We start from the raw sequence: 15,453 nt of genomic DNA on the forward strand, positions 1-15,453 counted from the left end.
ATCATGACCCCAAAATTAATTAAATAAAAAATAAGTTCAAAAACTAAAACCCGACTACTGCAAATCGCGCTCTAAAAAGTATGAAACAAGATAGAATTCTTATCTAAAATTATCAAGCAGGAAATATTATAAATGTTACCAATTTTTTTTTATATAAAAATACAACGTAATATAATTTACTGAATTTTTTATATATTTACAGAGATTCAGAGGATAGCCGTGGTCGTATGCCACATTACTTTTAAGTTTATAATCGTGGCATACGTCTCTTGTTTCATACTTTTTAGAGCGCGATTTGCAGTAGTCGGGTTTTAGTTTTTGAACTTATTTTTTATTGAGTTTTAAATACGAGAAATCAATATCAGTGCATGAGTTGTCAAGTTTCAATATTATAATACTCGTAAACAAATGTATTTACAACTTGGCTGTCGCTCTTCCGTGCCCGCTCCTGAGGAAACGGTGCATAAATTGTCTCCGTAGACAATGTTTTATTTTGATATCTATTAAAAATGACTAATTTGTGTTTTTACCAAAATATAACGGACGCCATTTGATACTGTTTGATGTTTGTGAAATATTGGTTTCCGGAAAAATTAATAAAAAGTATAAAAGAACAAAATAATATAGAACTAAAAAAATCTACCTAAACTAGTGTGGTTAAATTTAGAGTGGATTTTTACAATCAAATTTTTAGGTAAGGAAGACAAAAAACCGGACAAGTGCGAGTCGGACTCGCCCACCGAGGGTTCCGTACTTTTTAGTATTTGTTGTTATAGCGGCAACAGAAATACATCATCTGTGAAAATTTCAACTGTCTAGCTATCACGGTTCGTGAGATACAGCCTGGTGACAGACGGACGGACGGACGGACAGCGAAGTCTTAGTAATAGGGTCCCGTTTTACCCTTTGGGTACGGAACCCTAAAAAATGAGGATATTAAAAATGTTATTAATTAATATATTTACTACACTGAGTACCGCCAACCACGTTCGAAGTGTCTAAACAATCTTGAAGTGTCTTTTAATTGAAAAACACGTTTTAAAAAGAAGTCACGGCAAATATGTAACAATTATGAACCTAATACGATCATTTATATACTTCTGCTTTCATAAGTAATAGTTCCTAATTAAAAAAAAAGCGTTTTTCAATTAAAAAACATGTCAAGACCGCTTACCTTCTTTCTAATGCTTTTTTTAGCATTAGAAAGAAGTTGCAAGAAGGTAAGCGATCTTGACATGTCTTTTAATTGAAAAACGCTTTTTAAAAATCAAAAACTATTACTTATGAAAGCAGAAGAATATAAATGGTCGTATTAGATTCATAATCGTTTCATATTTGCCGTAACTTATTTTTAAAATGTGTTTTTGAATTAAAAGACACGTCAAGATTGTTTACCTTATTTCTAATGCTAAAAAACGAACTATAAGTAAATGTACAATTTATTGTACAAGTATTAATCTATTTCCTCTCAATAAACTACACAAACCGCGACGGATTTATTCTCTAACTATAACATTTAACGGCTACAAAACGGTACAAGAGTTAAATAAAAATAAATTGTCGCCCTTTGAGTGCGGCCATAAATCTATCTAATACCTTTAAAGGAGCAATTCTTGTTTATTTATTTATTTGTATATATATATATATCTATATTCTCGGAAACGGCTCTATCGATTTCAATGAAATTTGCTATATAGAGGTTTTCAGGGGCGATAAATCGATCTAACTATAGTTCGTTTTTTTTAGCATTAGAAATTAGGTAAACAATCTTGATGTGTCTTTTAATTGAAAAACACATTTTAAAAATAAGTTACTGCAAATATGTAACAATTATAAATCTAATACGATCATTTATATTCTTCTGCCTTCATACGTAATAGTTTTAAATTTTTAAAAAGCGTTTTTCAATTAAAAGACTTGTCAAGATCGCTTACCTTCTTGCAAGTTCTTTCTAATGCTAAAAAAAACGAACTATAGACTGGGAATTTTTGAGTTTTTATATGTTTTCCGAACAAAGCTCTGTCTCCCAGATATTATTCCCTAATTTAGCACGTCTGTACTCCAAAGAGGAATTAGATCTAACACTAAGTAACTAAATGTCCAATTTACTGCACATGTACAAGTACTAATCAATAAACTACACAAACCGCGACGGATTTATTCTCCATAACATTTAACGGCTACAAAACGGTACAAGAGTTAAATAAAAATAAATTGTCGCCCTTTGAGTGCGGCCGTAAATATATCTAATACCTTTAAACGACCAATTCTTGTTTATTTATTTATTTATATATGTATATTTCGGCGATCTCGGAAACGGCTCTAACGATTTCGATGAAATTTGCTATATGGAGGTTTTCAGGGGCGATAAATCGATCTAACTAGGCTGGGAATTTTTGAGTTTTTATATGTTTTCCGAACAAAGCTCTGTCTCCCAGATATTATTCCCTAATTTAGCACGTCTGTACTCCAAAGAGGAATTAGATCTAATACTAAGTAACTAAATGTCCAATTTATTGTACATGTACAAGTACTAATCAATAAACTACACAATCCGCGACGGATTTACTCTCCATAACATTTAACGGCTACAAAACGGTACAAGATTTAAATAAAAATAAATTGTCGCCCTTTGAGTGCGGCCGTAATTATATCTAATACCTTTAAACGACCAATTTTTATTTATTTATATATGTATATTTCGGCGATCTCGGAAACGGCTCTAACGATTTCGATGAAATTTGCTATATGGAGGTTTTCAGGGGCGATAAATCGATCTAACTAGGCTGGGAATTTTTGAGTTTTTATAGGTTTTCCGAACAAAGCTCTGTCTCCCAGATATTATTCCCTAATTTAGCACGTCTGTACTCCAAAGAGGAATTAGATCTAACACTAAGTAACTAAATGTCCAATTTATTGTACATGGACAAGTACTAATCAATAAACTACACAAACCGCGACGGATTTATTCTCCATAACATTTAACGGCTACAAAACGGTACAAGAGTTAAATAAAAATAAATTGTCGCCCTTTGAGTGCGGCCGTAAATTAGTTTTTATGTGGAATTAAGATGTGTCCCATATATTTGTGAGTTTATCGGTGTTTCTATAAATATGACCGGCTGGCGGCAGAGCTGAGATATCTTAGATATCTTTTTTAAATGGTTTATGAGTCAGTACATTCTATTTAGAAAGTGTCATTCTGTGGAACTTGCTAACTATGTAAACAAAAGTCACTAGTAAATTCATCATTCAGAGACAATTTCAATATGGCGGTTTGTTTACATAGTTAGCAAGTTCTATTCTATAGAATGACATTTTAATATATCTACTATAGTGAAACTTTATGCAATCGATTCGAATCGATTGCATTAAAAAAATACGTTAAATAATATTTGTTTTTACTGTGACATATTGTTGATGATTTTAAAAAACGATTGCGTTATAATATTAAGAATATAACAAGGTATTTTTTTAAATTAAATTACTAAACTTTTGATTTTATATAGCCCATCAACGTGCACGCTAGCGCCACAGCTAAATAATCGTAATTATTGAAATTTAACGAAAGATATTGTAAAAACGGGGCCGTTAAGTACTATATTGTGTATTTAAGTACGTTTTGAATACATCAAACTAGTTTTTATTCGTCAATCTATGCGTCCAAAGTTAAAACGGCCGTTTTTGTTTTAAGTTCCTACTTTTCTTATATAAGTACATACGTAAGTACTTAAGAAAAATATCTGTTTTTAAGCCTACTTACTTTTAAAACAATCTGTATTGACATATGTCAACTGTCAAATTACTAATGTGTCCCGCAGCCGCCAGGCGGGCGTCATTGCCAAGCACACAGTCAATAAAATACAAAGGAACCTATAATTAATTCCGAATTATTTATGTTTTCAGTTTGCAGCCCGCCTTAACTGAAGTCGCGTTTTTACGACTAGTTAATTTATTGTTGATATGACATCTTACTTTTATTTATTTTCTTGTCCCAGCGATAGAAAAAGATGATTTTGACTGCCGGCCATTATGCATAACGATTATATTAAGAAAAACCGACTTCAATTTTTAACAATGTATTTTTTTATTCGGAACGTGTATGAAATGTCTTTAAAAAACCCGTAGGGGTCGGATTAAAAACTACGTAATTAAGTCCGACTCACGCTTGACTGCAAATTTCTAATAGATTTTCCTGTTATCTGGTAAAAAACTATCCCACCAAAAACATTCTGTAAAAAACTAGCCAAGTCTCGATGGAGCTGCTTGTTTATCTCTAAAAAGTAATGAAATCTAGACAAAGTCGTGCCAAGTCTAAGGTTCCTTACTGCGATTTCTTTATTATTATAGTTAATGTTGTGTGACTTGGCCGTTGAAGGGTACACAAGGGTACAAAACCAGGTGCTCCGTGACACCATTGCACCAATCTGTCGCCAGAACCGCTACCCATTGACGATGGAAAATTGCCACTTGGAAAACGTTGATTCAATAACCAGTCAATTGTAGGCTTGATAAAGCTGCGTATTTCAATAATACTTATGTATGGGCGAGCCTGAAACAAACACTTCTTTTTGGTGCAATGGCAGATTGGTGCAATGGTGTCATGGAGCACCTGGTTTTGTACCCTTGTGTACCCTTCAACGGCCAAGTCACACAACATTAACTATAATAATAAAGAAATCGCAGTAAGGAACCTTAGACTTGGCACGACTTTGTCTAGATTTCATTACTTTTTAGAGATAAACAAGCAGCTCCATCGAGACTTGGCTAGTTTTTTACAGAATGTTTTTGGTGGGATTTCACTTCTTTTTGTAGAAACGTGGGCATATTGATTTATTTTATTAGATTTTCTTATTTAACACATTTTTTTTCTTTTTAGGAGTAGTTTTTTTATTATTACAAATCTTTCTTTTCTTTTTTTCCGGTTCTGATTCTTGTACAGTAGCAACAGTTTTTCGTATTGCCCATTCATTAAATCTAATAATTAAATAATAATCAGTAATCCGTCACTAATCATCATATAATGACTTGGCAATCGCACATAATGCTTTACTCGTACCGTACTCGTAAATATGTGTAATGCTCAAACTGCAATTAGCGCTAGCGTTGTGTTCAATTAGAATTATTTTTAATAGGTGACGATGATCCTTTTGTCATTATGCAGCCGTGCGATGGCCAAGTCATTATACGTATTACAAATTAAAGATATCTTATTGATACGGTTTTAACACCCCCTGGCACTGATTAAAATAACCGACTTGGTTTCACATTACATCTCAAAACTTTTTTGTAGTAAAAGCGTTGCGAGACTTGCACCTTTTTACATGTAATGTTTTTGATGGGATCTCATCTCTTTTTGTAGGCAGTCCTTCTTTTCGGGTACTCATACCCATACTATGTAAACACATATCATAACTAAACATATCTTCATTCATACTCACATCGTACATCGTAGAGTACCTTTACTTTACTTTACCTACTATTTGTAGGAACTGCAACAGTAACTTTGTAATATCATATATTTATATGGGATTACAAACTTACTTATGCAGTTCTTAGATCTTTAAAACGTGACTGATATTGCAATATTTTTAGGTTTTCCCTTTATGTGGCCATTAAACTCTAACTCTGTACCAAATTTCAGCTCTCTGAGTTTATGGGAAGTACTAGTTCTATTCTGATGATCATGAGTGAGTTTCATAAATGCGAAACTTTGCTTTCGCTTAACTTCGGAACTAAATAACCTACAGACTTGAAATTTTGGATTTTAAGTATGTGATTATAGCTTACTGGATGACCAAAATTTCTTCGTTCTGGTCTTATCCAGAGGTTCTCAAATAGGGGCCTGAAAATGCGGCGAAATGGTTCCAGTAAATATGGTACGGCAGTGTTTGCTTCGCGCTCGACTTGGCGGGGGCACTGCCGTGCCCCCCGATTTTGTGTAAATTTTCAAAATTTTTTAGTAGTTTAGTTTCGGAGATAAAGGGTGGGGAATGGTAATTTTTTGAGTATTTTTTAAAATATCTTCTAAAGTTTTAGTTTAAAATTATAAATTAAATATATTTGAGATTCTCACAATGAGTTATTTCATTTAATACACAGTATAGTTTGAAAAACTTTATTATTTAATTTTCTCATTTACACCCCATGTATAAAATTCATTTGTTTACACTACAGGTCGGTCTCTGGGTCACAAATTTACATATGTGTGCCAAATTTCAACTTAATTGGTCCAGTAGTTTCTGAGAAAATAAGCTGTGACAGACGGTCAGACAGACGCACGAGTGATCCTACAAGGGTTCCGTTACTTAATGTATTTTTTCAAGTTTTTATTATGTTGTCGTAGGTAAACGCTGCCTTTGAAGAGCTACGAATCCGTGCAAGAGCCGGCAGTGGGAGATTACCGAAGCTAGAAATACTGAGAGCCGCCATACAACACATAGAGAGGCTGCAGGCTGCCCTAAGAGCTGCCGCCACGGTATGTACATACATAATTGATATTGCGTGGCGTGAACCTGATAGCCTGGAAAAGGCTCTGCTAGTTGGGCCTGTTGAAGGTCATCGAAAACAGGGAGGGATACCCACACGCTGGTTAAACGCGATTCAAGATGTTACACGCGAGGGGTTCCAGGGTTCCTTAAGGAAGGCAATGAATCAGCCAGGATGGAGAGCGCTACAGCACAGAGCGACTTATGGTGGTCACGACCCTCAGACATGAGGATTCGACTAGGAAGAATGGATATTACATACATCCATACTATCCATACTAATATTATAAAGGCGAAAGGGTGTATGTCTGTTTGTTACGTCTTCACGATTAAGCCGCTGAACCGATTTAGTTAAAATTTGGTATAGAGATGGTTTGAGCCCCAGGGATCCTTCCCTGAAGAGAGTGCAAAGGGGAGTGGAATTGAAAGAGTTAATGAATTGCCTAATAATTGAAGTAAGCAATGCGCGAATTAAATGATTGCTATTAGCATTATCCAGGCGTTATACCTACTTTAGCTGCTGTCACTAATTCCACGCAGACGAAGTCGCGGGCAAAAGCTAGTATTATTCAGTTTAGTTAAAAAGAGAATTTAAGAATGTTAAACTAGGCGTCAGGATGAGTACATTGTGAAAAGTAGATTACTATTTAGGTTGGTAATTAGGTCAACTTCTTGCTCAAATCAACTTCTTAGTTAAATATGTGGAAACTAATTACAGTATCTTTGATACAACATGCCTAAAACATGAAAGATGGATAGGACTTTCATGTTTTAACACGCTAAGCGGTAGACCATTTACATGTATAAGGGAAATATCATAAATACTCCAAATTTCCTCTTAAATGTCCCATCACTGGTGCTGTTACTATATTTCATTTATTTTATTCTATTTTAATTTGACGATCCTTATGAGATATCCGTGCTTATCTTAGCCATATTGACATTGTTTTTAATTTTTTATATTATTTGACATTGTTAATAATTTAGTTAATTAATTGATTGCTAATAATGGTTTTTAAATTGTGTATTGCTCGACATTTGTATAGTTATAATCAATTGTTATTTCCCTACTTGACGATCATAATATAAATTCGTATAGATTAGTGTAAAATAATTTATATTGTAATTTAATATTATGAAATAAATAAATCTAAATCTAGTGTCACGCGTTGCCATGGTTACGATTAGTTATCCAGGGGACAAAATACTCTTGAAATTCACATTATATTAATATTTTTCAACTCATGATCACCGATTTCGTGTATAGATAGTTAAAAAAAAACGAATTAAGTATACATGGTGGAGGTGCGGGGATATATTTTAAAAACTGATTTAAAATACAAACTTTTTGTATTTAAAATAAATAAATGATTAATTGGTTGTAAATATTTGCGCCCTCTCGCATAATCGTCGAAGCGACTTCATTTATGTTTAGTGTTTACTAATATTGTTAGTTGGCACTAGACTATATTGACGATGTATCTCCCATATCGCACTAACCAGTGTTGCCAACTTGGCATAAATGATACCAGATCTGGCATATTTTCACTCGCTTTGACACCAAAATTTTCCATTTAGCATCTGGCAATTCTTTTAGCATAATTTAGTCTAAGCCTAGTTTGCACCAACTTGGCAGCAACAATATGCGCCATCGACTTACGTGATTCATATTTTCATATGAATTTTGACTTTTGTGGACGGATGGACGTCGACGGTCTATATAAAGTTTGTCAAGCAGATCTTGTCAGTAGAAAAAGACGGCAAATTTGAAAAATGTATGTGTTTTAAGTGTCTAATTTCAAGTGTCATTTTAGCATATTTCAAAAATCTTTGGCATAATCTCGACATTAGTCTAGCATTTTTTCAAAATCCCAGTTGGCAACACTGGCACTAACCTAAGTCGACGCGCACATTCCCCGTAATAATCTATGACGGCAAGAATAAGAGCACTCTGTAATAACCTCTGACGCCAGGAATAACGTGTAGAATTAATTAGTCCCGATATAAATGTATTAATGTGGTTTCCAAGATGGCGCGCGGACTCGCGCCGTCTAGCTTGTCAAAACGGTTCGATGCTTATTGCTGAAATTGGCAAGGGTTCCGCATGGGTGAGTTGTCTGGAAGAGAACGCTTTTTAGTCATAAGACCGCCTTGTTTACATGGCCTTACTTACTGTATTCATTGTTAATTGTTTTGTTTTCAGTACAGTGGCGTGAAATAAAGAGTATTTGTATTCTATTAATACAAAATATACAAATTACCAAAGTATTTTTCGTGTTAATAATTTAGACACAAATTTGGTACTTATTGTATACCCCCATTGAAAATAGTCCTCAAAATATTAAACGCCTCGTCCTTATTATTTTTCATCATCATCATCATCTCAGCCATAAGACGTCCACTGCTGAACATAGGCCTCCCCCTTTTTTGGGGGGTGAATGCCATAATCGCCACGCTTGGCAGGCGGGTTGGCGATCGCAGTCGAGTACACCTAATTTGAGGCACGCTGCTGCCCGTCCACCGGTGGTCTTGGACGTGGTTTAAGGACATACCCGGGTCCTGGACGTAGTTTAAGGACATACCCGGGTCCTGGACGTAGTTTAAGGACATACCCGGGTCCCGGGTTATTATTTTTACGCTTTTTATTTTTTAGTTATAATTATGGTCGTAGGAAATCAGGGGGAGAGGCCTTTGCCCAGCAGTGGGACACCACAACAGGCTCACAAAAAAAAAAATATGGTCGTGCTAGTAAATCTATTGGTCCTTCGAGCCGGATAAAAATGGCGGCTGGTACTGGTAGGACTCCTACATACAAATGTATATTCCTGTATATTAACTAAAGGTACATAGTCCGATTCATAAAACTTTACGGGCTTGATAGAGTTAAATTATGTTTTATCCCTTTCTTACAAATACATAAGTCAAAATGTCAGATAAAGACAAACGATTATTAGCTAATTGACGTTTGTAGCGCGTTTATGAATAGGGAGGTTAATGAAATGTGTTTATTTTTAATAAGACCAAGTTAATAGAAGTTAATTAGTTTGTTATACAATTTTGTCATTTTCATTAAAAAACAATTTTACGTTGAATACATTATTGGTCTAGTTTACAAAATATATGTTTTAAAATCACGATACTTACTTTCAGTCAACTAAAAATATATTTAAAAACTTTATAAACCATTCATTCCTAGTGACAGATTAAAATAGCCCTATACGACGCATATGCATATAATGCGTTAAATCTACTCCGATCATCTTCACAACCTCCTATCTCAGCCAAACTATCAACCTAATATCAACCGTATAGCTTGGTGACAAGCTAGATTTTAGACTGACAGTTGTGAGTGGCGTAGGAGATTGGGAAGTCGATCTATTTATGCGCAAGAGTCGTGTAGCAATAAATAATGCGAGGACTTGGATTAATGGCGATTTAACCCGCGACACGGCGCTCTGTCCGCGATGCTATCACGAGTATACTAGTGTGGAAACGTCTTAAGTGACTTTGCAACCTTTTAGAATAGAGTAGAATATATTTATTGCTCTCTTGGTGTACAGGTCTTACATTACAACATAGTTACATTACAACATGTTGCCCTAGATGGGTATTGCAATTACATGTACATATAAAACACATAAATCTTTCAATGAATCCTTAATCAACTACTTCTACATATATTCAAAATAAGTAAGATTATATTTTATAATCTTAGATAGGACTTATTTGCATTGAAAAACTTTTGCAAGTAATAAAAACTGTGATTTTAATAACAAAACTTCCGTGAGACACAGACATATTAAATATATTAAGAACGGGTCACTCACGTATTTTAAGTCGAAAAACGCTCGACATGTTTCACTCCGTACCGAGGAGTGTCATCAGGAGCTTGCGTTTACGGTGACGGACCGGCGCAGACTGCGGGCCGCAGCTCTCCGCGCCCGATGACTCGGCGCAGGCGCCGGTGGCGGCAGGGGGAGCGAGAAACTACCCTCGTTTATGGCATTATTGTCAAATGATGGGCAAGCTTACGAAAAATATATTTAAGTACCTACTAAAAATATCTTTACGGGGTCCCTTTGTTTCCCAAAAAGTTTTAAGTCATATTAATGTATTGTTTGTCATATTATCGTTAGTCATAAAACTGAAACCGATAACTTTTCAGGATTTTCCTAAGGTTATTCTATAGATAGGTTAGGTTAGGTTTGTTTCATGGCAATCCTGAAAAGTTACGCGTTTCTGAGAAAAACCAATTATGACTAACGAAAATTCGGACAAACAATACATTATGACTAAAACTATTTGGGAAACAATAGAGACCCTATCTTTACACTTATCTAAGTTAAATTCTGCCCAGATGGGCAGAACAGAATTAAAAACTTGTACTTCCCAAAAGTAAGGTACATCCCCTCACTCGGTTGTTAAGTCCTTACGTAACTTAGAAGTACAGATGGGAATAGAAATCAACTTGCCCTATATTTAGCCCGCGGCGAAGGATAGATATGGCAAACTTCCATACTGCAGGGATTTATACGGAAGATATGTCAGATAACATCTGTGACATGTAATATACCAAAGACATAGGGCACCCTCCCGAGGGCACCAAATTTTGATAGGTATTTTTCATTTTTAGTTATAGTTATTTTAATTGTAGAGTTAGTTTTAGTTTTATATTCCTATTTATGTCTTTTAGTAATTTATGTAATTTAATATTTCCAAAGACATACACAACTTCGTATAAGATGAATAAAGTCTAAGAAATTCAAACTAAAATATTACTTTGCTAATCGGCGAAAAGATAACGTGCTAGTCAATCAGTGCTAACCCGTTATACTTACTTGCCGGGCGTCAGACCGTCAACAACTCCTGAGGATGCCTCGTAGAGAGGCGAAACACGTGTCGAGTATTATTCTTTTGGTGGTGGTTTGTTATATTTATTTGCGTATTTATTTTTGCGGTGGGAGGGTGGGAATATTAATTGCATGTAAAAATACGCAAGTAAGTATAACGGGTTAGCACTGATTGACTAGCACGTTATCTTTTCGCGGATTAGCAAAGTAATATTTTAGTTTGAATTAACCTCTAGCGGCCCACCATAGAAGGAAAATTGGCAATCGAATTTGAATCAACGGTATTAGAAAATAGAGTTGAATTTGTTTTGTTTTAAAATCGAACGAAACAAAATAAAAGAAACTCTATTCCATTTCATTAAGATTTAAATTTCATTGGAGGTAATTTGTACTAGTACATATTAGGACATTGAACCTCAAGAGGTTAATATGGATTTCCGCAATGTAACGCCTGATTCTATTCACTATTTAATTTAAAGTCTAAGAAACAAACGTGCCTCGGAAATCAAGAAAAAGTCATTCTCGGATAGATGGCGCACACACCTTTGGCCTATGCTCGGCTAGATGGCGTTGACGAAACCGGCGGCCTAGCCAAGGTCACAATCGCTATCGCTTCGACAACGAAAACCATTATGTCTCTCTATCACACTTCCATATTAGTGCGACAGTGACAGTTGCGTTTCGATCGCTACGGAGCGTAAGCGATCGGCATCTTGGCTACGCAGCCCGTTTCATATTTAACCATTTTAACACATAGATATCGGGGAATGAACATGGGTCAAAATGATATAAAAAGAATAAAATAATTTATCCATTTATACACATTTTTTTGATAATTTTATACGTCTTTATTTTGAGTTTTAGTCGTGTGTCAATAGATGGCACAGTAATTTTACAGCGACTACAAAATTTACTATGACAGGACCCCTCTATACTATCTATTCTCTTTGAATATACTGTTTTATTTGTAATATTTTTGACGTGATAACGTCTTATTAATCGATGAACACCGGTAGCATGCACAAAAGTGTCACGTTGTGGACGGATCTCCATGGTAATGTTACGGCCACGTTTTCTTATGACGATATCACGTAAAATTATCGTCCGTAAACCGACTTTACAGACAACCATATTTTTTTAAAGACATTAAATACATTTTTAAGTTTTAAATATGTCACGGGCAGGGGCTAGAATTAGATTCCTAATTCTAGCCCATATACGTCAGCGTCATATACTAGGTAGTATTCAAAGATTTCAAATATACCTATATTATGGTGTACCGAACTATTTGAATACTTTGGGTGCTATATTTGATTCGGACCCGGGTATGTCCTTAAACTACGTCCAAGACCACCGGTGGACGGGCAGCAGCGTCCCTCAAATTCGGTGTACTCGACTGCGATCGCCAACCCGCCTGCCAAGCGTGGCGATTATGGCATTCACCCCCCAAAAAAAGGGGGAGGCCTATGTTCAGCAGTTTATTAGTGTTAGATGTTTAAAAAATTCATTAAAAAATAAGTATTAAGTTTTTTCAAAATCCGGTGGACAAAACCGGAGATAAAAGATTGAAGAACCGATAACCGTTTGTTTTATAATTCTGTCTGTAGTGCAAAAAAAAGGAGATACGATTCAAAACTTGTCAAAAATCGATGAAAACTTCGGGTAGCCCCTTAAATCCAGGGCTCGATTCTACTCGCTAAACTGAGCTACTTTTACTATGGCACCAACCCCGAAATCCCGAATATTTTTTTTAACTTTTTCATACATTTTGGCTGATCAGATGTCGACGTCTTCTATGGAAAAGCCAAAAAAATTTCCCCGATTTGAGGGTTGGTCCCATAGTAAAAGTAGCTCAGTTTAGCGAGTAAAATCAAGCCCTGGATTTAAAGCCCCATGGTCAGTAACACCCTGTATATGTTGTGCTACAGTTGGAGACAGAGGGCTGCAAGAGCTACATGGAGCCGGTTGGGGCCCGGAGTCCGGCCAGGGAACCCAACGTTGACAGAGAGAAACCTTTCGTGAACAGTAAGTACGACAAATATCTACGAAACATTTTTAGGGTTCTGTACCTCAAAAGGAATAAGTTTTTGGAACCGAGGCAATTCTAAAAACCCCTAACACAATTAGGTTGCGTTGTTTCATCACAGAGTTCCTATGGCCACCTCCTGTCTCCATCATCAGATCAGCTCGATGGTATACCATAATATTGTATTGTCATCCGATTTAACTATACATGCATGCAAAGTTTCAGCTCAATCGGAAACCGGGAAATGGGTCAAATTTAACTTGCAAGATTTGATTACAGACAAACAACGGGACAGGTGAAAGTAAATAAAAGCTTATAAAAAACGGAACCGTTATATGTATATAAGATCACTCGCGCGTATGTCTGTTTGTCTGTCTGTATGTCTGTCACAGCATATTTTCTCAGAAACTACTGGACCAATTAAGTTGAAATTTGGTACACATGTGTAAATTAGTGACCCAAAGGTGGACATGTAACGTAAACAAATTAATTTTAAACACGGGGAGCACTTTTGGGGGGTAAATTAGAAAGTTAAAAAACAAAGTTTTTCAAACTATATCGTGTTATATATCAAATAAAAGAGCTCATCTTGAGAATTTCAAATATTTTTTTTTTATAATTTTAAAATACATAGGTTAGAAGTTATTTAAGAAAATATCCATAAAATGACCATTCCCCCCTTTATCTCCGAAAGTACTGGGTCTAAAAATTGGAAAAAAATACACAGAATAGTTCTTTACACATAGATGACAGGAAAACCTATTAGAAGTGTGCAGTCAAGCGTGAGTCGGACTTAATGTACGGAATCCTTGAAACGCGAGTCCGACTCGCACTTGGCCGGTTTTTATCTACAGAAGAGACGTAAAGCTATTTTCCTTGTATATGACCGATTTATTCTATTATTGTTCTCAGATGAAGGTGGTTGTGGAGTCAATAGTCTAGCGAGACTGCGGTGTATCGTGCAAGCTTTAACTACGAGGGATTCTTGACCGGACCTCACTACTCGTATATACAGTATCTAGTTGATTGGCGTGACGATATACAGTATCTAATTGATTGGCGTGACGATATACAGTATCTAGTTGATTGGCGTGACGATATACAGTATCTAGTTGATTGACGTAGTTGATAGTTGATATGTCGGCGGCCGATCATAAGATCAGGCAGATCGTAATGTAGTAGTAGTAGTAGTAGTAAACTCTTTATTGTACAAAAAGACATATTAAAAATAACATACAATTAGCAAGAAGTACAAAGGCGAACTTATCCCTATTGAGGGATCTCTTCCAGTTAACCTTTGAGTAGATGAGAGGAGAGAGTGAAAAGAGGGTGACAAATGCAGCAAAATGTACAACAAGGTACCAGAAAGATAAAGGATATAAATACATACAAAATTTATAGGATAAACATACATATATTACACAAAAAGGAATGGGGAAAATACACCTGGGGAAAATGTACCTACCTCTGTAATGTTTCATTGACGATAGTCACATTAATCCAATATATAGGTAGGATAGGTTGTTCGTTAGGTTGCTTTAGATGCCCGAAGAGCAAACTGCCGGCCTAGCCAAGGTTACAATCGCTATCGCTTCGACAACGAAAAACTGTCGCTCTATCACTCTTCCATATTAGTGCGACAGTGACAGTTGCGTTTCGATCGCTACGCAGCGTAAGCGATTGGCATCTTGGCTACGCGGCCTGTCCAGAAATAGGAGCACCGCGTATAGCGGGGCTCCGTCGACTCGGGGAACGATTCAAAGATTTTCACGTTTCACAATATGCCTAGGAATTTCACGAGATGCCTGATCTTACGATCGGCCGCCGACAGATACATGTACAAATTCTCTCTTATGTCTGAAAGTAAAAAGGAGTCAGTTGCCGATTGCTTTTACAGATAAACTCTCATAACTATATGTCTGTGGTGGTGTGTCGATTGAAACACTCTCTTCGGTCGTGTTTTAAAATTCGCCACACGTTGCAAATTTCCTATTATTCGCACTTGTATCGTAAATAACCATACCTATAATAAATGTGATAAGAGTATTTTTAGTTAGTACCTAGATTATATTATTTATTATAAATGTAA

General features: G+C 35.7%; 1 protein-coding gene across 1 annotated transcript in view; it reads left to right on the forward strand.

The window, feature by feature from the left end:
- LOC134677994 (transcription factor SUM-1) overlaps positions 1–14,375 on the forward strand; it is a 29,822-nt gene extending 15,447 nt beyond the window's left edge. The window contains exons 2-4 of the mRNA XM_063536436.1: positions 6,347–6,478; positions 13,267–13,363; positions 14,277–14,375. Of these exons, the coding sequence (XP_063392506.1) occupies positions 6,347–6,478; positions 13,267–13,363; positions 14,277–14,353 (306 nt within the window). The 3' untranslated portion in view covers positions 14,354–14,375. The remainder of the gene's footprint in view (positions 1–6,346; positions 6,479–13,266; positions 13,364–14,276) is intronic.
- Positions 14,376–15,453: the final 1,078 nt, after the last annotated feature.

Source organism: Cydia fagiglandana, chromosome 27 (assembly GCF_963556715.1).
Source record: "Cydia fagiglandana chromosome 27, ilCydFagi1.1, whole genome shotgun sequence".
In the NCBI taxonomy this organism is placed as follows: Eukaryota; Metazoa; Arthropoda; class Insecta; order Lepidoptera; family Tortricidae; genus Cydia; species Cydia fagiglandana.